General features: G+C 37.1%; 1 protein-coding gene across 2 annotated transcripts in view; it reads left to right on the top strand.

Annotated features, from left to right (window-relative positions):
• Positions 1–20,008, top strand: part of LOC106090543 (uncharacterized) — a 226,792-nt gene extending 206,784 nt beyond the window's left edge. For both annotated transcript variants that reach the window (XM_013256769.2, XM_013256768.2), the window contains exons 6-8: positions 8,118–8,240; positions 8,353–8,554; positions 19,170–20,008. In XM_013256769.2, coding sequence (XP_013112223.1) covers positions 8,118–8,240; positions 8,353–8,554; positions 19,170–19,336 — 492 coding nt within the window. In that variant the 3' untranslated portion in view covers positions 19,337–20,008. The remainder of the gene's footprint in view (positions 1–8,117; positions 8,241–8,352; positions 8,555–19,169) is intronic.
• Positions 20,009–26,100: the final 6,092 nt, after the last annotated feature.

Genomic DNA, 26,100 nt, shown 5'->3' with positions numbered 1-26,100 from the left:
TATCTATAATAATTTATCTAAAGATATATTCTCATACATTTTTAACTTTGAAATTGTTTCGTTCGACAAAATTTCGTTGCACCTTGCCTAAATCACAATACGTTTTCTTTGGTATTTGCGAATGCATCATTATTGTCATTTATCCACTCATGTTGCAAAAATTGCAAAATTTACTTCACATCGGAAGATTTGACTGCTTCAAAGAGTACCATAAATTCGACTTAACCATTGGCAGGGAATTTGCTTTCGTTTTGTATTTATTTGCTCGAATGCAAGCCATTTGTTCTATGGAATTGCGTTGGAGGTGGTCGATTGGTTGACTGTATTTTTCTCTGCTGTCTGCCTCCACAATAGTAATACCATACACTACTACTGTGGTACAGGGTGTGTTCCAGATCCTCCCAGCATGTCATATCGTCACTAGTAACACTCATACAAAATACACATAGGCTGAAGAGTGGGCATTTCGTCCAACTGTGTAGACTGCGAATGACACTGGAGCAAAATGTGCGTGAAACAAAATCTCACATAAACACGAGAGTTTTTCATGCAATTATTCTTTGTTCAATGGTGTTTGAGGTGGTGTTGCAGTTGATAATTTGGTATTGCCTACCATGGTTGTCATACTTTTCAGATGGTTAAAGGGTAAATTTAAAATGGGAGAACAAAAACTGTGAAAATGTTGCCAAGTTCGGTTATAAATTTTGATTGTCACATAAGGAGAAATATGACAGACGATATTTTTATATAGCTTTTATATAGACAAAATCTTTCGATTTTAAATCTTAAGCCCGTAAAAGGGGCATTTATTTCCGATTTAAGACTGATCTCCCGATTTAAGGATGAAAAGCTCCTTAAAAAGGCATTTATTAGTTGATTACGGTTAAGGTTTGAACAGTGAGTCATCCAATACGTAACCTAAAAAGTTTCATAAAAGTTTTTCGTGAACGGTTCATTCGAAACTGTCCTTAGGTGTCACCATTCTAACAACGTTTAGTGTATAGCTTTTTCCTTCAAAATTCAACAACGTTTTTATACCCTCCAACATAAGATAGGGGTATACTAATATCGTCATTCTGTTTGTAACTACTCGAAATATTCTCCTGAGACCCCATAATTTATATATATCTGATCGTCGTCACATTTTATGTCCATCTAGCCATGTCCGTCAGTCCGTCCGCCTGTCTGTCGAAAGCACGCTAACTTTCGAAGGAGTAAAGCTAGCCGCTTGAAATTTTGCACAAATACTTCTTATTAGTGTAGGTCGGTTGGGATTGTAAATGGGCCATATCTGTCCATGTTTTGATATAGCTGCCATATAAACCGATTCTCATATGAGAATGAGAACCGATTATGGGTGCGCCTCTATAGGGCGCAATTCTTATCCGATTGGAATGAAATTTTGCACGCCATGTTTTGTTATGATATTCAATAAATGTGTCAAGTATGGTTCAAATCGGTCCATAACCTGATATAGTTGTCATATAAACCAATCTGGGGACTTGACTTCTTGAGCTTCTAGAGGGCGCAATTCCTATCCGATTTGACTGAAATTTTGTGCAACAGCTTCTACCATGACCTTTTATATACTTTTCAAATAAGGTCCGAGTCAGTCTATAGCCTGACACAGCTCCCATATAAACCGATCTCTTTATTTTTCTTCTTGAGCCCCTAAAGGGCGCAATTCTTACTCGAATTGGCTGAAATTTTACACAATGACTTCTACTATGGTTTCCAAAGTTCAATTCAATTATGGTCTGAATCGGACTTTAACTTTAACTTGATATAGCTCCAAACTTGAATCAATTATTTTCTTTTAGCCTTTGTTTTCCAAAAAGGAGATATCGGGAAAAGAACTCGACAAGTGCGATCTATGGTGGAGGGTATATAAGATTCTGCCCGGCCGAACTTAGCACGCTTTTACTTGTTTGTACAGCTGAGAATTGAACCTGTGTTTCTTCTATCCTATGAATGCGAGTTTACAAATGTCTTGCCGCACGAACCACATACGCATAAGAACATACGATGTTTTTTAATTAGACTTCAGGTTTTGATTATCTTCATAAAATGGACAATACGCGTTGACAAAAACATTCCCGTACGCTGTCAATATTTTTATATATGCCTGTTTATGGTAATGACACCATTAGTGTATTTTCTTGAAGTCTTCTTCTACAGGTGTAAAAACCGAATGCAACGTTGGCGAAGAGGATACCGCAGAACCAATTCCTGATGTTGAGCCTATAGGTTGTCCGCTGAACTATTTAAGACAGGAGGCTACACTCTAATATAGCTGCTATTAAACGATCAGACATGTAATAAGTAATATCAATAATATCAGCTCTGAAAAATGTACATATGTGCAACTTTTTCGAACTTTTTCATCGAACATACATGAAGACACATGTCTATAAAAAAAGGTAAAATACATATGAGAATACATGCTGATTAGAGCGCGCTCTATTCGTTTTTGACGTAGATAAAACATATCTTATGAAAACTGATAGTGACAACTCATATGACAAGTCTTATCGTGTAATAGCAGCTTGCGGAGTATGCATCAGCTTGCCTGACTAGAAGAACGCATAACCTTTGATTGGAACCTGAGCATACTATGTCCGGTACACAAGAAAGGAGACAAGATTCTCTAGAGCATACTATGTAAAAGATTTAAACCTAAATCAATAAGATAATTGGGCTCCATCAATTCCGTTTTAGACGTGGTAAGTCCACCACTGCCACTGTTACTCAATGGAATGTTCATGGGCAAATTTGCATTGCATAAATCTACTATAGATCAGATATTCGCACTGCGCCAAATACTGGAAAAGAATCGAGAAGAACAGGTCAACTCTTAACATCTCTTCGTTGACTGCAAAACCACATTCGACAGCCCTATATGTTCAAATGTATATCAAGCCATGTCTGAGTTTGGTATACTTGCAAAATTAATAAGACTCTCCAGGATGACACTTGTCGATACAGTAAGATTATAAAAGCAACTCGCCGAACCATTTACTACCAAATAAGGTGTAAGACATGGAGACAGCTTATCGTGAGATCTCTTAAATATCCTGCTGGAGAAGATCATACGAGATTCAGATGAAATTAGGTACACTACTCACAAGAAAACACATGCTACTCGCTTATGTCGACGACATCGATATCATGGGTCGGTTGTCGATAATAGTAACCGCAGCTTTAGGAATATCAAAAGAGAATCAACTAGAGTGGATCTGGCAGAAAATGGAGATAAGGCGAAATGGATCGTATCCACTTCCAAAAGGTCTTATACATCCGAACAGATAAAGCATCTTCATCTATCTGGTCACTTCAGTAATCGAAACGAATGACGCCAGTTTTGAAATAAAACAAAGAATAATATTGGCAAACATATGCTACTTTCGATAAAGCAAACAGTTTGGAAACAAGGTCACTCCTCGACAGACGAAAACAAGTAAAAGCGTGCCAAGTTCGGCCGGGCCGAATCTTATATACCCTCCACCATGGATCGCATTTGTCGAGTTCTTTTCCCGGCATTTCATCTTAGTCCAAAAAAAAAAAGAGCGATATCAAGATATGGTCTGGTTTGGACCACAATTAAATTATATGTTGGAGACCTGTGCAAAATGTCACTGTTCTCACAGGTGTGCCCTTTTGGGGGCTCAAGAAGTTAAATAGAGAGATCGATTTATATGGGAGCTGTATCGGGCTTTAGATCAATTCAGACCATAATAAACACGTATGGTGATGGTCATGAAAGGATCCGTTGTACAAAAATTCTGGCAAATCGGATAAGAATTGCGCTCTCTAGATTCCCAAGAAGTCAAGACCCAAGATCGGTTTATATGGCAGCTACATCTGGTTATGGACCGATTTGAACCATACTTGGCACAGTTGTTGGACATCATAACAAAACACGTAGTGCAAAACTTCATTCTAATCGGATAAGAATTGCGCACTCTAGAGGGTCAAGAAGTCAAGACCCAAGATCGGTTTATACGACAGCTATACCAGGTAATGGACCGAATTGAACCATACTTAGCACAGTTGTTAGAAGTGATATTAAAACACTATGTGCAAAATTTAAGTCAAATCGGATGAGAATTGCGCCCTCTAGAGGATCAAGAAGCCAAGACCCATGATCGCTTTATATGGCAGCTATATCAGGTTATAGACCTATTTAAATCACACTTGGCACAGTTGTTGGGTATCATAACGAACCACGTCGTGCGAAATTCCATTCCATTTGGATAAGAATTGCGCCCTCTAGAGGCTCAAGAAGTCAAGACCCAAGATCGGTTTATATGGGAGCTATATCAGGTTATGAACCGATTTCAACCATATTTGGCACAGTTGTTGGATATAATAACAATACACGTCGTGCAAAATTTCATTTCAATCGGATAAGAATTGCGCACTCTAGAGGCTCAAGAAGTCAAGACCCAAGATCGGTTTATATGGCAGCTATATCAGGTTATGAACCGATTTGAACCATACTTGTCACAGTTGTTGGATATCATAGCAAAACACGTCGTGCAAAATTTCATTCCAATCGGATAAGAATTGCGCACTCTAGAAGCTTAAGAAGTCAAGACCCAAGATCGGTTTATATAGCAGCTATATCAGGTTATGGACCGATTTGAACCATACTTAGCACACTTGTTGGGTATCATAAAAAAACACGTCGTGCAAAATTTCATTCCCATCGGATAAGAATTGCGCACTCTAGAGGCTCAAGAAGTCAAGACCCAAGATCGGTTTATATGGCAGCTATATCAAAACATGGACCGATATGGCCCATTTACAATACCAACCGACCTACACTAATAAGAAGTATTTGTGCAAAATTTCAAGCGGCTAGCTTTACTCCTTCGGAAGTTAGCGTGCTTTCGACAGACAGACGGACAGACGGACGGACAGACGGGCGGGCATGGCTAGATCGACATAAAATGTCACGACGATCAAGAATATATATACTTTATGGGGTCTCAGACGAATATTTCGAGTAGTTACAAACAGAATGACGAAATTAGTATACCCCCCATCTTATGGTGGAGGGTATAATTACACCATACAAAACACTGATACTACCCGTGTTGTTATATGGGTACTTCTGAAAGCAGACGAGTGTTTCAGAGGAAGATTCTTCGTAAAATATATGGATAAAATATATGCATTGATAGAGAATACCGGCTATGAACTGTATGAGCTGTTTGACGACGATTGCATAGTTAAACGTAAAAAATGCAACGGTTGCGTTGCCTAGGTCATGTTCCCAAAATGAATGAAGGAGCTCTTGCGAAAAGCCTTTTGAAGGCAAGCACTGAGGTAAACGCAAACCGGGATGACCTAAACTCCAATGGAGAGATCAAGTGGTTAAAGACATCTCGAAACTAAGTGTCGGAGATTGGGGAAGGAGCTCAGAAATCGAGGCGATTGGGAATCTATTCTAAGTTCAGCTAATGGGGCAAATGTTTTGCTGTATCCAATTAAACTAAAGCATGCCCACCTATGACGCCAAAAGCCTGGGTTCAAATCCCGGCGTGAACATCTGAAAAAAATTTCAGTGCTGGTTATCCCCTTACAAATGCTGGCGAAATTTGTAAGGTATCCAGCCATTTTAAAACTTCTCTTACAAGTGGTGTCGCTAAGCGGCATTCCACTCGAACTCGCATAAAAATGGAGGCCTCTTATCATTATGCTAAAATTCGAATAGGAAAGCAATCATTGATATGTGAGAAGTTTCCTTAATGGAATGTTCATGGAAAAATTTAAGTTTTGATCCCGCAAATTGCTTATTTATTACCCGATATTGCTTTGATTATTAAGGGTATTTAGGTCATAAACCAGTTTTTATCTTTTTTTTCTGATGTTCTCGCCATGATTTCAGTGTCATAGGCGAACATAATAACCTCTGCGCTTCGGTGACCTCCTATATTGAACAATTTCCCAATTTAAAGCCTACGGCTCATAAACGACGCATATTTTAGTCGATTGAGCCTAAATTTGTTAAAATGATTTTTATTGGATCACCCAACATACAAAGTAAATATTTGCATTTTGCAACATACGAATAAACTGAATGTATACACTTATAGTAATTAATTTCTTTATTTAAATTTGTAAACAGTTTCTTTGATAGAAAAAAATGCACTTGGCAACACTGATGCAGAAAGCAAAGGTTGTTTGTTCTCTTCTTGTGTCACTCATCACTGCAACACTTCTAGTGGAATGTCTGTCATAAAACACTCCAAATTTTTCGTTCAATTTATTTCTCTATCCCTCGTGTTATACATAACGAGCGCTTTTTGGCGTTGACTCACGCATAAATTAGTCTTGCAACAGACTTCTCAGCAGGTAACTATTTGTTTGTTCATTGCTGTCTGTTGGTGCACTAGCGTACACCGCATACTATCTCTGATTATGATGAGTTTGGCCATTATTCCCAATCGATGGACGGTTTGTTGGCATGAATTAGTATTGGCGGCTACATTCTGACAATGGCTTGTACCTTCAACCTTCTTTCTCATTTATTCCTGAATTCCCCCACAATTTCGCATGGGACCTTATTCCAATGTAATTATTTTTATTTGCGAATTGTTGCCTGATGGTCTAGTTAGTGGGTTTATCCGTGGAATAAAACCAATTTAGTTTCCATTGGGCCTTATTTTTCCATATGTGTCAGCTTCCACATCCACCCCAAAATATGCAGTTTCTCATAGGCTGTTGCTTTGTGCTGATGCTACGAGCATCGACTAAACCTTTGATCATTTTGGGACATTTTTCCTAATGAAGCATCACGATTGAATGGAAAAACTGCAGAATAGTTCTAAATTGAAGTGTCTACTTTAATGTGGTTTTTAATGGTGTAAGTACTGACTAATAAAAACCAAACTACAATCAACAACCAACAACATATAGAAATTGTAATTGAAGGAATTGAAATGATAGTAATTGAAATGAAAATAGCATTTAACTTTGATAAACCTTATTCGGAAAATTATTTAAGGACAACAGAAGGTGGTATCACAAAATTACAAAAAAAAAAAAAATTTAAGACGATCTAGCCATGTCCGCCCGTCTGGCTGTCTTAAGTCTTAAGAAATAGAGATATTGATCTGAAACTTTGCACAGATTCTTTTTTTTTCCATAAGCAGGTTGAATTCGAAGATTGGCTATATCGGACTATATCTTAATATAGCCCCCATATAGACCGATCTGCCAATTTAGGATCTTAGCTCCATAAAATCCACATTTATTATGTGATTTTGCGGAAATATGCTACAGTTAGTTGTGATATCCTTCTTCAATTTTGCCCAGATCGGTTCAGATTTGGATATAGCTGCCATATGGACCGGAAAAAAGACGCATTTATCGTCCAATGTCGCCGAAATTCGGGACATTGAGTTAAGTTAAACCCCTCGACATCTTTCTGCAATATGTCACAGGTTTAGATATAGCTGCCAAATAGACGTTTGTCTCGATTTAAAGTCTTAGGCCCATAAATGCCGCATTTATTGTCCGATGTCGCCGAAATTTGGGATAGTGATTTGTGTGAGGCCCTTCAATATTCTTCTTCAATTTGGCTCAGATAAGTCCAGATTTGCATGTAGCTGCCATATGGACCGATCTCCCGATATAAGAGTTTGGACCTATAAAAGGCGCATTTATTGCTCGATTTTGCCGAAATGTGGGACAGTGAGTTGCGTTAGAGTCTTCGACAACTTTCTGCATTTTGGACCAGATCGGTCCAGATTTGTATATGTGGACCCAGAATAGGCGCATTTATTGTCTGATTTCGCCGAAATTTGGGACAGTGCATTAGGCTGGATATAGCTGTCATATAGACCGATCTCTCGATTTAATGTCTTTGCCCTATAAAAGGCACATTTATAATCCGATTTCGCTGAAATTTGCCACAGTGGCTTATGTTAGGCTTTTCGACATCCATGTCGTGTATGGTTCAGATCGGTCTATATTTTGAAATTGGTACCAAAAAGCCCAATATTTTGTTCTAAAAAACTGAACAATAATAGGTACGTCCAAATCGGATAAATGATATGATCTAATTTTAGTTTAAACGATTCCAATTATCATTTGTAATTTAATTTCAGGTACATCCATCCTACGTTCGCCATTATAAAGTTCACAAGGATACGCGCAACGATATGCAAACTGCGACAATCGGACTACATTTTGTCATAAACGATTATCATTTTGAAAATGGAAAATTGAAGGTATGTGGCAAAAGTTTTTAAACATATGAGTAACATATCTTATTTATTCAATGTGCTAATCATATCGAATTACTAAAATGTTCCGATTAATTGAAATACATATTGTTTTAAGGTTCGTTGCATAGCTGAAATTGGTGATATATACCACAAGTCTTCGGAGAAAACACTTCTTGATATAGAGTATCACCACAAATATCTTGCCAGCAATACGGTGAATATGATACCTACAGACAATGAACAAGACTATGATCAATATGCTCTTCAAGATGGTGAAATGCTGAGAAAAGAGGATACGTATTTTACACAAATACAAGGTAAGTTTTTCGGAAAACTTAATAGTAGAACATTTAAAAAATTTTCTGAATTGTTATTTGAAAACTCTGAATTAACACAAATAACAAAACAAACCAGAAAGGGTGAAATTCGGCCTGTGTCGTCCCTATAAGTGAAAATCAGGCAGTAAATATATAGTGATACTATGCCAATTTTGATGAATACCAAAATAGTAGGCTGGGCCAAATTTGGTCAATGTCGGTCTAAAATTGTAGCTACAGCCTCCTCATAAGTCTATGGGAACTAAATCAAAACCGATATCTATGAAATACACACAGAAAAATTTTTAAGCAATGAAAACGAGCCAATGATCCAAATCACTAAATAAAAGACACTACCTCTAAATTTAATTTCCTATTTATTATCGCACAAGACCATAATTTTCAAATTTCGACGGCTGATTTTTATTTTACTTCACAGATGACTAGGTCGAAGGCGTAAAGCTAGCCGCTTGAAATTTTGCACATATACTTCGTGTTGATGTAGGTCGTTGGGGATTGCAAATGGGGCCTATCGGCTCTGATTTAGATATAGCTCCCATATAACCGATCTCCCGATTTGACTTCTTATGCCTCTACAAGTCTCAATTTTTGTCCGAATAGGTTGAAATTTAGCATGTAGTGTTCTGTTATGACTTTCAACAACCATCCCAAGTACCAACTAAATCAGTTTATTAACTGATTTAGCTCCCATTTAAACCGAACTTGGCATGCTTTTACTTGTTTCTTTTAAAATATGAGTGATAGAAAATTAGCGATAGTATCGTTCTGCGACCCCATGAAGTATATTTATACTTGATCGTTTGGCCATTTTGAATCGATCTAGTCATGTCCGTCCGTCCGGTTGTTTCAGGTTTGGGTAATGCTCCCATATAAACTGATCTCCCGATTTGACATATTTAGCCCCTAGAAGCCGCTATAGATATCCGATTGGACTGAAATTTTTCATGTAATGTTCTGTTACGACTTTTTATACCCTCCACCATAAGATGGGGGGTATACTAATTTCGTCATTCTGTTTGTAACTACTCGAAATATTCGTCTGAGACCCCATAGAGTATATATATTCTTGATCGTTGTGACAGTTTATGTCGATCTAGCCATGTCCGTCCGTCTGTCCGTCCGTTCGTCTGTCTGTCGAAAGCACGCTAACTTCCGAAGGAGTAAAGCTAGCCGCTTGAAATTTTGCACAAGTACTTCTTATTAGTGTAGGTCGGTTGGTATTGTAAATGGGCCATATCGGTCCATGTTTTGATATAGCTGCCATATAAACCGATCTTGGGTCTTGACTTCTTGAGCCTCTAGAGTGCGCATTTCTTATCCGATTGGGATGAAATTTTGCATGACGTGTTTTTTGTTATGATATCCAACAACTGTGCCAAGTATGGTTTAAATCGGTTCATAACCTGATATAGCTGCCATATAAACCGATCTTGGGTCTTGACTTCTTGAGCCTCTAGAGTGCGCAATTCTTATCCGATCAGAATGAAATTTTGCACGACGTGTTTTGTTATGATATCCAACAACAGTGCCAAGTATGGTTCAAATCGGTCCATAACCTGATATAGCTACCATATAAACCGATCTTGTGTCTTGAATTCTTGACCCTCTAGAGGGCGCAATTCTTATCCGATTGGAATGGAATTTCGCACGACGTGTTTTGTTATAATACCCAACAACTGTGCCAAGTATGGTTCAAATCGGTCTATAACCTGATATAGCTACCATATAAACCGATCTTGGGTCTTGACTTCTTGACCCTCTAGAGGGCACAATTCTTATCCGATTTGAATAAATTTTTGCACGAAGTATTTCGTTATGATATCCAACAACTGTGCCAAGTATGGTTCAAATCGGTTCATAACCTGATATATCTGTCATATAAACAGATCTGGGGATTTGATTTCTTGAGCTTCTAGAGGGCGCAATTCCTATCCGATTTGGCTGAAATTTAGCATGACGTATTTTATTTTTACTTTCAACAACTGTGTCAAATAAGGTTCAAATCGGTTCATAACCTGATATAGCTGCCATATAAACCGCCGAACCGACTTCTTGACCCCCCTGCCGAACCGACTTCTTGACCCCTAGAGGTCGCAACTATTATCCGATATGCCTGAAATTTTGTACGATGGATCCTCTCATGACCATCAACAAACGTTGTTTATTATGGTCTGAATCGGTCTATAGCCCTATACAGATCCCATATAAATCGTTCTCTCTATTTTACTTCGTGAGCCCCAATGGGCGCAATTCTTATACGAATTGGCTGAAATTTTACACAGGTCTCCAACATATAATTTAATTGTGGTCCGAACCGGACCATATCTTGATATCGTTTTAATAGCAGAGCAACTCTTTTCTTATATCCTTTTTTGCCTAAGAAGAGATGCCGGGAAAAGAACTCGACAAATGCGATCCATGGTGGAGGGTATATAAGATTCGGCCCGGCCGAACTTTGCACGCTTTTACTTGTTTTTGCTAAAATTTTTCAGATAATTTTCTCTTATGACTTCCAACAATTGTGCCAAGCTAGATTGAAACTGGTCGATAACCTTACATATCACCCATATAACCCGTTCACCCGATTTGACATCTTGAGCCCCTGCAGTCCGTAACTTTTGTCCGATTTGGCTAAAATTTTCCATGTAGTATTATGTTACGACTTCCAAAAACTGTACCGGGTACTATTTTAATCCGTCTTTAACCTGATGTGGCTCCCAAATAAACCGATCTCTCGGGTTTCATTGTTCGGTCCCTAGAACCTTTCAATTTTGCCTGGTTTGACAGAAATTTGCTCTTAGACTAAAATTATGCCTTTCAGCTAGTTATACCACCACTGTGGTATAATAACTTTGTGCATTTGTTTGCAACTCTTAGAAGGAAAAGAGCTAGACCCATTGATAAGCATACCGATCGGCTTAGAATAACTTCCTGATTCTATTTACCTATGTCCGTCTGTCTGTCCATATATTCTTGTGATCAAGTTGCAGGTCGCATTTAATGTTCGTTTTTTAAGGCTGTCTTTTAAGACCGAGGCTAAAGCCAGAATTTGAGTCCGATATTATCAAGAAGTGTTTTATTTGACGTCTTAATACGTGTGCAAAATTTTTAGAAAATTCGGTTACGATTTAGATAAGGTCCCAGATATATTTTTCATCGTTTTTATTTGATGTTTCAATTTGTGTGCAAAATTTCATTGAAATCGGATCAGATATAGACTTAAAGGCGGTAAAATCCACTAATTTGGTCACATCTCTACAACATTGGGCGTGAGATGTTCTTTTTGATCTTCCTGTGTGTGTTCAAAATTTCATCAAATTTTCACAGGTTTAGATATAACTCCCATTCAATATTTTATCCGATATGGCCTTTTAAGAATGTGGAAATCCAAATTTTCTGTCCTATCGTAAGAAAATCTTACAAGGTTCTATTTGAAATTTCAATAGGTTTCCAAATTAAAGTCTGACTAGATTTCGAGTTAGATTCTGTATATTAATAGTACTACGTACGCTAGGTGGTGTAGGGTATTATATAGTCGGCTCCGTCCGACTTTTGCTTTTCTTTACTGGTTTTTTTGTGTGTCAATTTTACACAGAATCCTGGTGGTGCGTTTCAAAGATTACACATAGCGTCTTACACCGCTATTCCCAAACCTTAAACAGCTTTGTAGTAAATTTATTTGAAAATTCTATAAAGAAAATCTGTCAAATAAGCCTACTGCAACGTTGTTATTTTAAGTTTTGTGAATATGGGCATTAACTTAAACAAGTAAAAGCGTGATAAGTTCAGCCGGGCCGAATTTTATATACCCTCCACCATGTATACACCGGTATCTCTTTTTAGGCAAACAAGCGATAAAAGAAAAGAATTGCTATATTATTGGAACAATATCAAGTTATTTTTTATTTCAGACCATAATTGAATTGAATATTGGAGACCATAGTAGAAGTCACTGTGCAAAATTTCAGACAAATCGAGTAAGAATTGCGCACTTTTGGGGCTGAAAAAGTAAAATAGGGAGACCGGTTAATAGGGACGCTGTATTGGGCTATAAACCAATTCGTGCCATATTCGACACGTATGTTAAAGGTCGTGGGAGAAACCGTTGCTCAAAATTTCAGCCAAATCGGATAATACCTGCGCCCTTTAGAGGCTCAAGAAATCAAGATCCCATATCGGTGTATATGGCAGCTATATCAGGTTGTGGATCGATTTGAGCTATTCTTAGTACAGCTGTTGAAAGTTAAAACAAAACAACTCATGCAAAATTTCAGCTAAATCGGATAATAATTGCGCCCTCTAGTGGCTCAAGAAGTCAAGACCCCAGTTCGGTTTATATGGCAGCTATATCGGATTATGAACCGATTTGAAACACCTCATAAAACCGTCATAAAAACACCTAATGCCAAAATTTCAGCCAAACCGGATAATAATTGCGTCCTCTAGTGGTTCTAGAAGTCAAGATCCCAGATCGGTTTATATGGCAGCTATATCAAAACGTGGACCGATATAGCCCATTTACAATCCCAACCGACCTACACTAATAAGAAGTATTTGTGCAAAAATTTCAAGCGGCTAGCTTTACACCTTCGAAAGTTAGCGTGCTTTCGACAGATAGACGGACGGACGGACGTGGCTAGTTCGGCTTAAAATGTCATGACGATCAAGAATATATTTACTTTATGGGGTCTTAGAAGAATATTTCGAGAAGTTAAAAACAGAATGACGAAATTAGAATACCCCATCCTATGGTGGAGGGTAAAAAAACTGAAAATTGAAAGACATTCTTATTTGTAAGGATATATTTTTCATCTTTTACGAAGGTACTCTGTTGTCTTGACCCAAAGTCAGCGATATTTTGGCCATAATTTTAGACTTTTGTCTGCAGTAATAAGACGCACAGTTAATGTTCTATAAACCTACAATTAAAATTAAAATTCTTTGTATGATGGAAAATATACTTCACCAAAGGAAATGTTTCCTCGAAAAGTTGAAAAATTTATCATAATTAAATAAAGTTTGCTTACCTTTAGCTCGAATCTTTAAATTTAGGACACAAATATTTTCAGTTTGGTAATCTTATCGCTTTCACAAATATGCAATTTTTGAGAATATATGTTAGTTGACTTGTCTCCTAGTCAATAGATTCAATGCAACGAAAAATTACTAAGAATGGATTACAAGGGAATAAAGCAATTGGCTTCAAAATTGGCACTAACACTCCTTCAAATGGGTGCTATATCTAAACTTGGAGGCCACCGCATTGTTTAGCAGCATATTCGCTTATAACGCCGAAAGCCAGTGTTCAAAGTTCGACGTGAACAGACAAATTTTCAGCGGTGTTTATCTCTTTACAAATGCTGGCTACATTTGTGAGGTCTCATGCCATGTTAAAACTTCTCTACCAAGTGGTGGAGCAGGGCGGCATGCCGTTCGGTCTCGGACTGCACTCATTGATATGTAAGAAGTTTGCGCCTGTTCCTTAATAGACTTACATCATTGAGAACTATTTCTGCAAAATTTCAACGGACATGGCTAGATCGACTTGAAATGTCATGACGATTAAAAATATATATTAGGCCGGGTCGATTTTTTTTTTTCAAACAAAATCTTCTTTAATCTGTGTTTTTGCAATGGGAGTAAATGTTTAAGTGACTCTGATTGGAAACTGTTACTAAAATCTAGGTTAGGTTTAAGTGGCAGTCTGCCATCACACTTAGGAGAAGGAAGATGTCACCATCCAGATCGCTTTAAAAAGCCCATCAACTTGCGACAAGCTCTGAAGGAAATGAGAACCTTAAGTGGAACTCCTTCTGACATCACAGCATTTGTTTTATAGTTTCTTCTTCCTTGACGCCCTCACAGCTTCGCCAAAAGTCGTTACTGGCAACCTTCAGTCTGTCAGCATGTTTTCCGATCAGACAGTGTCCTGTCACGAAGGACACAATGACTGAGACGTTTGTTCTAGCCAGTGACAGCAAAGCGGTAGACCTCTTCAAGTCAAGATTTGGCCACATAATTTGGAGTGCTCACAGTCTCCCCTTTGTGATCATCTATCGTTTGTTGCCTTTCAGGCCTAATCCTGAAGACTTAGCTTACATGTTGCAAGAGGCATACCCGAAGATTTCAGTTCCCCTAGAATGTGTAAGGTAGTTCCTAGTCTCGCAAGCTCGTCCGCTTTACAAGTAACAAGGATATCTCTGTTTCTTAATAGCGTAGATCTTCGCTTGATACACAATGCAGTAATTTTTCGGAATGCACCCCAAAGCCCACCTGGTCGTCTAGTTTGGAACCACCCATATAGAAGTCTATTTAACTTCTATTATCAGGGATATAGTTGTTCCAATCGGTTCTATCAGGAATAATGGTACAGAACTTTTTATCAAAAAGTGGCTCTGACGATATGTAATTCACACTGCCCGGAACATCGGATATTGTATCAAGGTTAACACAGTGTAGCCGCCACATGACCAAAAAGAAAGCTCCCTTGGCCTCACAGCAGTGGTCGCAGCAATTTGTCTTGCCACAATGTCCAGAGGCATAAGGTGTGATATTTAATTCAGCGCATCAAATGGTGTCGTCTTCAGTGCGGCTGTGGTGCGTAACCAAACCATTCTTTCGATCCGGCTGAATATTGACCAGTAGCATGACACGCGGTTTAAACCCCTAACTTTTGCCAATGGCTTTCTTGAAGAGTTGACTTTCTAAAATGTTTGATTTAACGTTCAATTTCCTATCCAACAAAACACCCAGGTATTTTGCGTTTTCAGTAAATGGAACATTCTCTCCTCCCAAGAAGACAGATGTCACTGTAAGTAGTGATCTTAGACCCCATAAAGTATATATACGTATTCTTCTATTCTATTATATTCTCGCATTCTTGATCGTCTCAACACGATGTAGCAATGTCCGCCCGTCTGTCTGTCGAGACCACGACAGCGATCGTTAAACTAGCCACTTGAAATTTTGCGCAGATACTTCTTATTGATGTAGGTCTTAGCAGATTGGAAATGGGCCATATCGGTTCAGATTTGGATATAGAATTCATATAAACCGATCTCCCGATTTGAATTCTTGAGCACCTACAATCCGTAATTTTTGTCCGATTAGGCCAAAATTTTGCAGATTGTGTTCTTTTATGACTTCCAATAATTGTGCTCAGTACAGTCTAAATCGGTATATAACCTGATATAGCTCCCATGTAAACCGATCTCCAGATTTGACTTCTTGAGCCCCAGGAAGCCGCAATTTTTGTCCGATTTGGCTAAAATTTTGCAAATAGTGTTCTGTTATAACTTCCTACAACTGCGTTATTTACGTTTACCGATCTGCCGATTTGACTTCTTGAGCCCCTGCAGACCAAAATTTTTGTCCGATTTGGCCAAAATTTTGCAGATTGTGTTCTTTTATGACTTCCAATAATTTTGCTCAGTACTGTCCAAATCGGTATATAACCTGATATAGCTCCCATATAAACCGATCTCCTGATTTGACTTCTTGAGCCCCTTTGTCCGATTTGGCTAAAATTTTCAGATAGTGTTCTGTTGTGGCTTCCAACAACTGTGCCAAAAACGGTTCAAAATACGTCTATAATCTGGGAGCTGTATCTAAATCTGAACAGATTTCAACCAAACTTCTGGGATATAGTAGTAGTCTTCAAGGAAAGCGTTAGTCGAAATTTTGGGAAGATTGGTCAATAAAAGCGCTTGCTCTAGGAGCGAAAATCGGACGAAATATATATGAGAGCTGAATCTAAATCTGAACCGATTTCTATGAAATTCATTAGTTATGTCGAGAGTCACGAGAAAATCCGGACGAACATATAAATGGGAGCTATATCCAAATCTGAACCGATTTTTTCCTATATCAATAGGATTTGTCTCTACGCCAAAAAAATGTAAGAAAAAAATTCCTTCCTGACAAATTTCAAGAGAATTAGTAAAAAAATGAGCACTTCATTGCAATATATCTCCAAATCGGACGAACATATATATGGGAGCTATATCTACATCGATTTCTATTAAAACTACGACGTACTTTGTACACATATTAACATGGACAGACGGACATAGCTAAATCGAATCAGAAAGAGATTTTGAGTCGATTCGTATACTTATTAATAGGTTTATCTCTCTTCTTTCTGGGTGTAACAAACAAATGCACTATGCACCACAGTAGTGGTGTAGGGTATAAAATGCTCGATTACCTATAGTAATGATAACAAGTAAAAAGGCATTAAGTTCGGCCGGGCCGAACTTTGGATACCCACCACCTCGGGTATATATGTAAACCGCCTTTCATCAAAATTCCGTGAAAAATTCATAACTTATGTCCCATATCAGTTATATTAACATAAATTCCGATTTGGACCAAATACTAATAAGTACAGTAGATATATCTAAAAATAAACCGATCTGAACACGGATGTCGAAAAGCCTAACATAAGACTTTGTCAAATTTCAGTCATATCGGATTATAAATGTCAATTTTATGGGGCCAAGACTTTAAATCGAGATATCGATCTACATGGCAGCTATATCCAAATCTGGACCGATTTGGGCCAAGTTGCATAAAAATGTCGAAGAGCCTAACTTAAAGCACTGTCCCAAATTTAAGCGAAATCGGACAATAAATGCCTCTTTTATGGGCCCAAAACCTTAAATCGAGAGATCGGTCTATATGGCAGCTATATTCAAGAAGGACGTCGAAGAGCCTAACTAAACTCAGTGTCTCAAATTTCAGCGACATCAGACAATAAATGCGTCTTTTATGGCCCCAAAACCTAAAACCTAGATATCGGTCTATATGGCAGATATATCCAAATCTGGACCGATCCTTGCGATATTGCAAAAGTATATGTAGGGGCTTAATTTAACTCACTGTCCCGAATTTCAGCGACATCGGACAATAAATGAGCATTTTATGGGCCCAAAACCTTAAATCAGGAAATCGGTCTATATGGCAGCTATATCCAAATCTGAACCGATCTGGGCCGAATTGAAGACAGATGTCGAAGAGCCTAAGACAACTCACTGTCCCAAACTTCAGCAAAATCGGATAATAAATGTGGCTTTTATGGGCTTATGACCCTAAATCGGAGGATCGGTCTATATGACAGCTATATCCAAATCTGGACCGATCTGGGTCAAATTGACGAAGGATGTCGATGGGCCTAACACAATTCACTGTCTCGAATTTCATCAAAATCGGATAATAAATATGGCTTTTGTGGGCCTAAGACCCGAAATCGGAGGATCGGTCTATATGGCAGCTATATCCAAATCTGACCCGATCTAGGCAAAATTAACGAAGGAAGTCGAAGGGTCTAACACAACTCCCTGTCCCAAATTTCAGCAAAATCGGATAATATATGTGGCTTTTATGAGCTTAAGACCCTAAATCGGAGGATCGGTCTATATGGCAGCTATATCCAAATCTGTACCGATCTGGTCCAAATTAACGAAGGAAGTCGAAGGGCCTAACACAAATCTCTGTCCCAAATTTCAGCGAAATCGGATAATAAATGTAGCTTTTATGGGCCTTAGAACCTAAACCGGAGGATCGGTCTATATGGCAGCTATATCCAAATCTGGACCGATCTGGGCCATATTGATGGAGGATATCGAAGGGCCTAGCACAACTCACTGTTTCAAATTTCAGCAAAATCGGATAATAAATGTGGCTTTTATGGGCCTAAGACCCTAAATCGGCGGATCGGTCTATATGGAGGCTATATCAAGATATAGTCCGATATAGACCATCTTCGAACTTAACCTGCTTATGGACAATAAAAGAATCTGTGCAAAATTTCAGCTCAATATCTTTATTTTTAAAGACTGTAGCGTGATTTCAATAGACAGACGGACAGACGGACGGACATGTCTAGATCGTCTTAGATTTTTACGTTGATCAAGAATATATATACTTTATAGGGTCGGAAATGGATATTTCGATGTGTTGCAAACGGAATGACAAAATGAATATACCCCCATCCGTCGGTGGTGGGTATAAAAGAGAAATCAGCAATTTTTTGCCAAAACAGATGGCAAACGGGTAAGAGTAGCCTAAAAATACCACAAATTCTTTAAAAACTTGTTTATTGCACCCAGTCTTTTATTTTTGAGTATATAGCATATGTTTTAATCTAATATTTCTAATTTGGTATTTTGACAACTTTAAATAACAACAGATAAAAAAGATTAGAAACAGTTTTCTACAAAAGTTAAAAATTGTCAAGTTAATTCAGCAGACAATGATTGTTGATATCAGCGATCATATTTCTCTGAGTGTGGCACTTGGTGGAGGCTTTAGAAAGTTAGGCCTAGTCGAAATTAATGCAACTTTGCTTATGGCCTCTTATTTTTAATCAGAATACACTGCATGAAAGGTTTACAAACTTTTTTGTTTTAAACATTTGTTATTTGTGTCCAAAAAATTTAGAGGATGTATATTGAATAAGACATTCTCAGGACTTGCAGGATTTTATATATGGAACCAAAACTCTATTATCTTAAGCTTAATATTTAGCACCCTTTCTATAACATTTCAATTTACTAAACTTATGGAATGTTTGTTTTATTTCTTCAAATTACAGATTTCTTCAACAACTTCATGACTTCAAATGATGCTGAAATTTCTGCCTGGTCTTCGGCGAGTTCAACTAATTCTCTACAATTGCTCACCTGCACAACGAGTCTGCTAATCACCACATTTCTTCACTTATGTTGGCATCTAAAGAGCACTTGTGTACATTTTTCATGAAATCACTGCAATTCCCATAGAAATTATAAATGTTAGGAAAATACACAAAACAAATAAGCACAAGCCTCAAAGCGATGATTTGAATATTAAAAAGCTGGAGGAAACGGATGTTGACATGAACCAGAAAGACACACACCTAAACACAATATACATAACACAGCATAACACATGTTACCGTAACACCACGCCACACCACAAGACAAGAAATCCAAACATAAACCTGATTTGTTTATAAGTTTTTGTGTTTCATAGTGCCACTAAAATATATATTTAAATATATTTTGTAAAATTATTTAATATAAATAAAGACCCCATCCTCACAAAAAAGGACAAATTTAAAGAAAACATTGAGAAAATCCTATTGTATTATAATGAAAAACGTGTTAAAATGTAAAAGTGTATAGAAGGTGTTTACCTTAAAAAACAAAATCAGATTATATAAATAATAAATAATAAAAAAGGAATATTAATAAATAAACAAATGTCAGTTACAACATGCTATGTGAATTTTCCGCAAGTGTTTTGAAGATTAGCTACAAATAAAAACAAAATGGTTTATTGAGGTATGTTTAACAAATGCAATTCAAATAGAATATGATGCTCAAATAGATTGATAAAGAAACGGAATAGATATTTGCATAAGATAACTCTATATATATATACATGTATGTATTTACGCATTTAAGTATACATAATCTTCTAATTAAATATACTCTATATTGAAAATAACAAAATATGAAATTTATTTTATAAGAACCATTAATGCAAATAACAGATATATAATTTTTTTAAATAAATACCAGGCAAATGCAAATACTTTCTGTGTGAGTGTGAATTTTTCTAGGGATTATCTAAGGTAAGTGCAAAGATTGTATGGTAAGCTGTACTTAAATTGACATACTGAATAATAAAAAATTATCACACTTCATCAAAGTGTAGCTTTTGGGGACTTAATATATACGAATAGTGTGATTTAAATGGTTTAACATTTTTAAAGTTGTAGAAAATGTAAATTTTAAAATAACTTCAAGTGACACAATATTTTTAAATATACTAAAGCATGTAAGGTTGAGCTTTTATGACAGTCTTATCTCAGTAGGAAAGCAAAGGCAGGAAATTGTTTAATAAAGTAATTAAGTGACCATATCAATCGGACGATATATATGGAAGCTATACTCAATAAATTTTGAAACTCAACACTTGGCAAAATGAACTAACTTTGGGAAATAATGAACTTCCTATGGCTCCAAATAATAATGTGCTCGCTACGAGTTCAATAACTTCATAACAGTTACAAAATTGTTTTTACATACAATTAGTTCACTTTTATCTTCCCGCTGGATAAAATATGAACTAACGAGCATGAACTAAAGACCATTACACATCTTAATTACACAACGCAGTTCAGCCTGTCTTACATCCTCACGCTATCAATTGCTCAGCTGTTTTGAAGAAGAGAAATTTAATATTGTAGACTAAATAAAACTTTACCTTTTGTCGCAGCTGAGTGATGAACAAAGAACCTTCCGTTTACAAAGCTGAAGCTCTACGCATTCTTCCACATCACTATTATTTGCGTCTTCGACAAGTTTGTTCTTCCAGTTTTAAACTGGTTTAAACTGAGTTTTAATCTATTTCAACTATACTTTAGTATAGTTTTATTTGAACAAAGTTTATTTTCTAATCCTTACTAATTTTTAATTAAACGTGAGGAAAGGTCATGAACTAACGTGTATTATGTAATCAACTCATATTTTCGATATGCATGTTTTCTAAATGTATATATGCATACATCTACCTAAATACCTCAAATATCTCAGCAAAATTTTTGTAAAATATATACATAACGTTTCATGAAAAATGTTTTAAAGATTGGATTTAAATCATACCGGATGGGAGGTGTTTTAAACGACATTGTCACGCTATGTTGTAGACATTGTGTGGCGAAACAAGTGACGAATTGGCTTTTATTTCGTCGATATTATTTTATTATGAAAAATTCCCAAATAAAGAAATGAAACGAATTCCAAAATATATTTGGGGATTACTTAATTTTTGGAGGTTATTGCATTTGCTAAAAAACTTAATATTTATCGAGCTATTACAAAAATGATTTCTAGAAAAACCGTTACAATTTGTTATCGAATCCAGTAAATGGCATTGAAGTAAATTTTTTGTGTGTTATTATCAGTTCAAAGTTAAAAGTGTGTTGAAGAACAAGTAATCATGGAAGTAAAAATCACTGCTGCACAAATTATTGTACACTGAAAAAAAGGAGGCCCAAAATTTAAGATCGTCCTTATTCGTAGGATTTTTGTAATGAAAACTAGCCACAGAACCAAACAATTAAAACAATGATGCTATCTTTAAATGTATTTTCCTATTTACAAACATGACCATCTGTTTTAAACTTTGATCGTTGATTAATTCTAATTCTACTTCATAGATGATTGTCCAAATATTATTTTTGAAAAAAAAATATCATTGTAAACTAGGCACCTTTACCTAAAACAAGTAAAACCGTGTTAAGTTCGGCCGGGCCGAACTTTGGATACCCACCAACTCGGGTATATATGCAAACCACCTTAGCAGTTATATCGGAATATGATCCGATCTTGACAAAATACTAATAAGTACAAGTCATTGTTCAATTGTGTATAGCAAAATATTGGTCATTTTAATAGCTGTATCTAAAAATAAACCGATCTGAACCATATACAACATGGATGTCGAAAAGCATACCATAACTCAATGTGTCAAATTTCAGTTAAATCAGATTATAAATGCGCCTTTTTTTGGGTCCAAGGCTTTAAATCGAGATATCGGTCTATATGGCAGCTTTATGCAAATCTTGATCGATCTAGACCAAATTGCAGAAATAAGTGGAGGGGTTTAACTTAACTCTCTGTCCCAAATTGCGGCAACATCGGACAATAAATGAGCCTTTTATGGGCCCAAAACATTAAATCGAGATATCGGTCAATATGGCAGCATTGTCCAAATCTGGACCGATCTGAGCAAAATTGAAGAAGGATGTCGACGAACCTAACACAACTCACTGTCCCAAATTTCAGCAAAATCGGATAATAAATGTGGCTTTAATGGGCCTATGACCCTAAATCGGAGAAAATCTGAACCGATCTAGGCCAAATTGACGAAGGATGTCGAAGGATCTGGCACAACTCACTGTCCCAAATTTCGCCAAAATCTGATAATAAATGTGGCTTTTATGGGCCAAAGACCCTAAATCGGCGGATCGGTCTATATGGGGACTATATCAAGATATAGTTCGATATAGCCTATCTTCGTACTTAACCTGCTTATAGACAAAAAAAGAATCTGTGAAAAGTTTCAGCTCAATATCTCTATTTTTAAAGACTGTAGCGTGATTTCAACAGACAGACGGACGGACAAGTCTAGATCGTCTTAGATTTTTACGCTGATCAAGAATATATATACTTTATAGGGTCGGAAATGGATATTTCGATGTGTTGCAAACGGAATGACACAATGAATATACCCCCGTCCTTCGGTGGTGGTAAAAAATAAATATTTAACAAGTAAAAGCGTGCTAAGTTCGGCCGGGCCGAATCTTATATACCCTCCACCATGGATCGCATTTGTCGACTTCTTTTCCCGGCATCTCTTCTTAGGCAAAAAAGGATATAAGAAAAGAGTTGCTCTGCTATTAAAACGATATCAAGATATGGTCCGGTTCGGACCACAATTAAATTATATGTTGGAGACCTGTGTAAAATTTCAGCCAATTCGTATAAGAATTGCGCCCATTGGGGCTCACGAAGTAAAATAGAGAGAACGATTTATATGGGATCTGTATCGGGCTATAGACCGATTCAGACCATAATAAACACATTTGTTGATGGTCATGAGAGGATCCATCGTACAAAATTTCAGGCATATCGGATAATAATTGCTACCTCTAGGGGTCAAGAAGTCAAGATCCCAGATCGGTTTATATGGCAGCTATATCAGGTTATAAACCGATTTGAACCTTATTTGACACAGTTGTTGAAAGTAAAAATAAAAAACGTCATGCAAAATTTTAGCCAAATCGGATAGGAATTGCGCCGTTTAGAAGCTCAAGAAGTCAAATCCCCGGAACTGTTTATATGACAGCTATATCAGGTTATTGACCGATTTGAACCATACTTGGCACAGTTGTTGGATATCATAACAAAATACTTCGTGCAAAAATTCATTAAAATCGGATAAGAATTGTGCCTTCTAGAGGCTCAAGAAGTCAAGACCCAAGACGGTTTATATGGGAGCTATATCAGGTTATAGACCGATTTGAACCATACTTGGCACAGTTTTTGGATATCATAGCAAAACGCGTCGTGCAAAATTTCATTCCAATCGGATAAGAATTGCGCACTCTAGAGGCTCAAGAAGTCAAGACCCAAGATCGGTTTATATGGCAGCTATATCAGGTTATGGACCGATTTGAACCATACTTGGCACAGTTTTTGGATATCATAGCAAAACGCGTCGTGCAAAATTTCATTCTGATCGGATAAGAATTGCGCACGCTAGAGGCTCAAGAAGTCAAGACCCAAGATCGGTTTATATGGCAGCTATATCAAAACATGGACCGATATGGCCCATTTACAATACCAACCGACCTACACTAATAAGAAGTATTTGTGCAAAATTTCAAGCGGCTAGCTTTACTCCTTCGGAAGTTAGCGTGCTTTCGACAGACAGACGGACGGACGGACGGACGGACGGACAGACGGACGGACATGGCTAGATCGACATAAAATGTCGCGACGATCAAGAATATATATACTTTATGGGGTCTCAGACGAATATTTCGAGTAGTTACAAACAGAATGACGAAATTAGTATACCCCCCATCTTATGGTGGAGGGTATAAAAACGCTTCTATTTGTAGCTGTTTTGCGTCCTTAACTAAAATTTACTGTTGTCTTGTTACAAGGTCAATTTCCTAAATTTCAACGATATTTTGACTTTCATTTTAGATATTTATCTTTAATAACAAGATGCAAAGTTAAGGATTTATAAACCTACCTTTTAAAATAAAAAATCTCTGTTATTTTTCAATAAAGGGAATGTTCCTTTAAAAAGCTGAAAAATTGATCATCTTTGAACTAAGTTTGCTAATCTCTGGCTCGAAACTTTAAATAAGGACACAAATTTTTTCAGTGTATATTCCCGAGAAGGCAATTAAATCTCTGCATATAAAGAAAAAAAGTTATATAGGTGCTATGTGGAAAAGGGAAAAAATTGAGAAACATCAATTAAAAGCGTTCTAAGTTCGGCTGGGCCGAATCATGGGAACCCACCACCATAGATTCTGTTAAAAATTTTATAAACTAAATTCAGTTGAAGGGTGTAATTTGTTTGTTTTATATACCAAACTTCTGTCAAACCACCAAAAATGAAAGCTTCTAGAAACCGAACCAGGATGATTTACAAGGGAGATAAATCAGATTTTCGACTGATTTTGACCATATTTGTCACAGTTGTTGGAAGTTGTAACAGAAAACTTCTTGCAAAATTTCAGCCAAATCGGAATAAAATTGCGGCTTGTAAGGACTCAAGAAGTCAAATCGGGAGATCGGTTTATATGGGAGATATATCAGGTTATAGACCGATTCGGACTGTAGATGGCACATTTGCTAAAAGTCATAAGAAAACACTATATGCTCAATTTTTATATGCTCGGACAAAAATGGCGGCTTGTATGGGATCAAGAAATAAAATCTGGAGATCGGTTTATATGGGAGCTATAAGAGGTTATTGACGAATGTGGACCGTATTTAGCGCAGTTGTTGGAAGTTATAACAGAAACAAGTAAAAGCGTGCTAAGTTCGGTCGGGCCGAATCTTATATATCGCATTTGTCGAGTTCTATTCCCGGCATCTCTTCTTAGGCAAAAAAATGATAAAAGAAAAGATTTGCTTTGCTATTAGAGCGATATCAAGATATGGTCCGGTTCGAACCACAATTAAATTATATGTTGGAGACCTGTGTAAAATGTCAGCCAATTCGAATAAAAATTGCACCCTTTGGGGGCTCAAGAAGTAAAATAGAGAGATCGATTTATATTGGAGCTGTATCAGGCTATAGACCGATTCAGACCATAATAAACACGTATTTTGATGATCATGAGAGGATCCGCCGTACAAAATTTCAGGCCAACCGGATAATAATTTCAGCCAAATTGGATAGGAATTGGGCCCTCTAGAGTCTCAAGAAGTCAAGATTCAAGATCGGTTTATAGGGCAGCTATATCAAAACATGGACCAATATTTACAATCCCAACCGACATTCACTAATAAGATGTATTTGTGCAAAATTTTAAGCGGACAGCTTTACTCCTTCGAAAGTTAGCGTGCTTTCGACAGACAGACGGATGCACGGACGGACAGACGGACGGATATGGCGAGATCGTCATAAAATGTCACGACGATCAAGAATATATATACTTTATGGGGGTGTCAGACGAATTTTTCGAGTAGTTACAAACAGAATGACGAAATTAGTATACCTCCAGCCTATGGTGGCAGGCATAAAAAATTTCAGCCAAATTGGATAAGAATTGCCGCCTCTAGAAGCTCAAGAATTCACGATGTCAGATCGATTTATACGGCAGCTATATCAAAACATGGACTGATATGGCTCATTTACAATCCTTATTACATTTACAAGCTTTCGACAGATAGACGGACGGACGTGGCTAGGTCGAGTTCTTAATCGAAAATTGTTAAAATTCTTCT

Source organism: Stomoxys calcitrans, chromosome 3 (assembly GCF_963082655.1).
Source record: "Stomoxys calcitrans chromosome 3, idStoCalc2.1, whole genome shotgun sequence".
Lineage (NCBI taxonomy): Eukaryota > Metazoa > Arthropoda > Insecta > Diptera > Muscidae > Stomoxys > Stomoxys calcitrans.
This window is presented reverse-complemented; position numbering and strand designations above follow the sequence as displayed.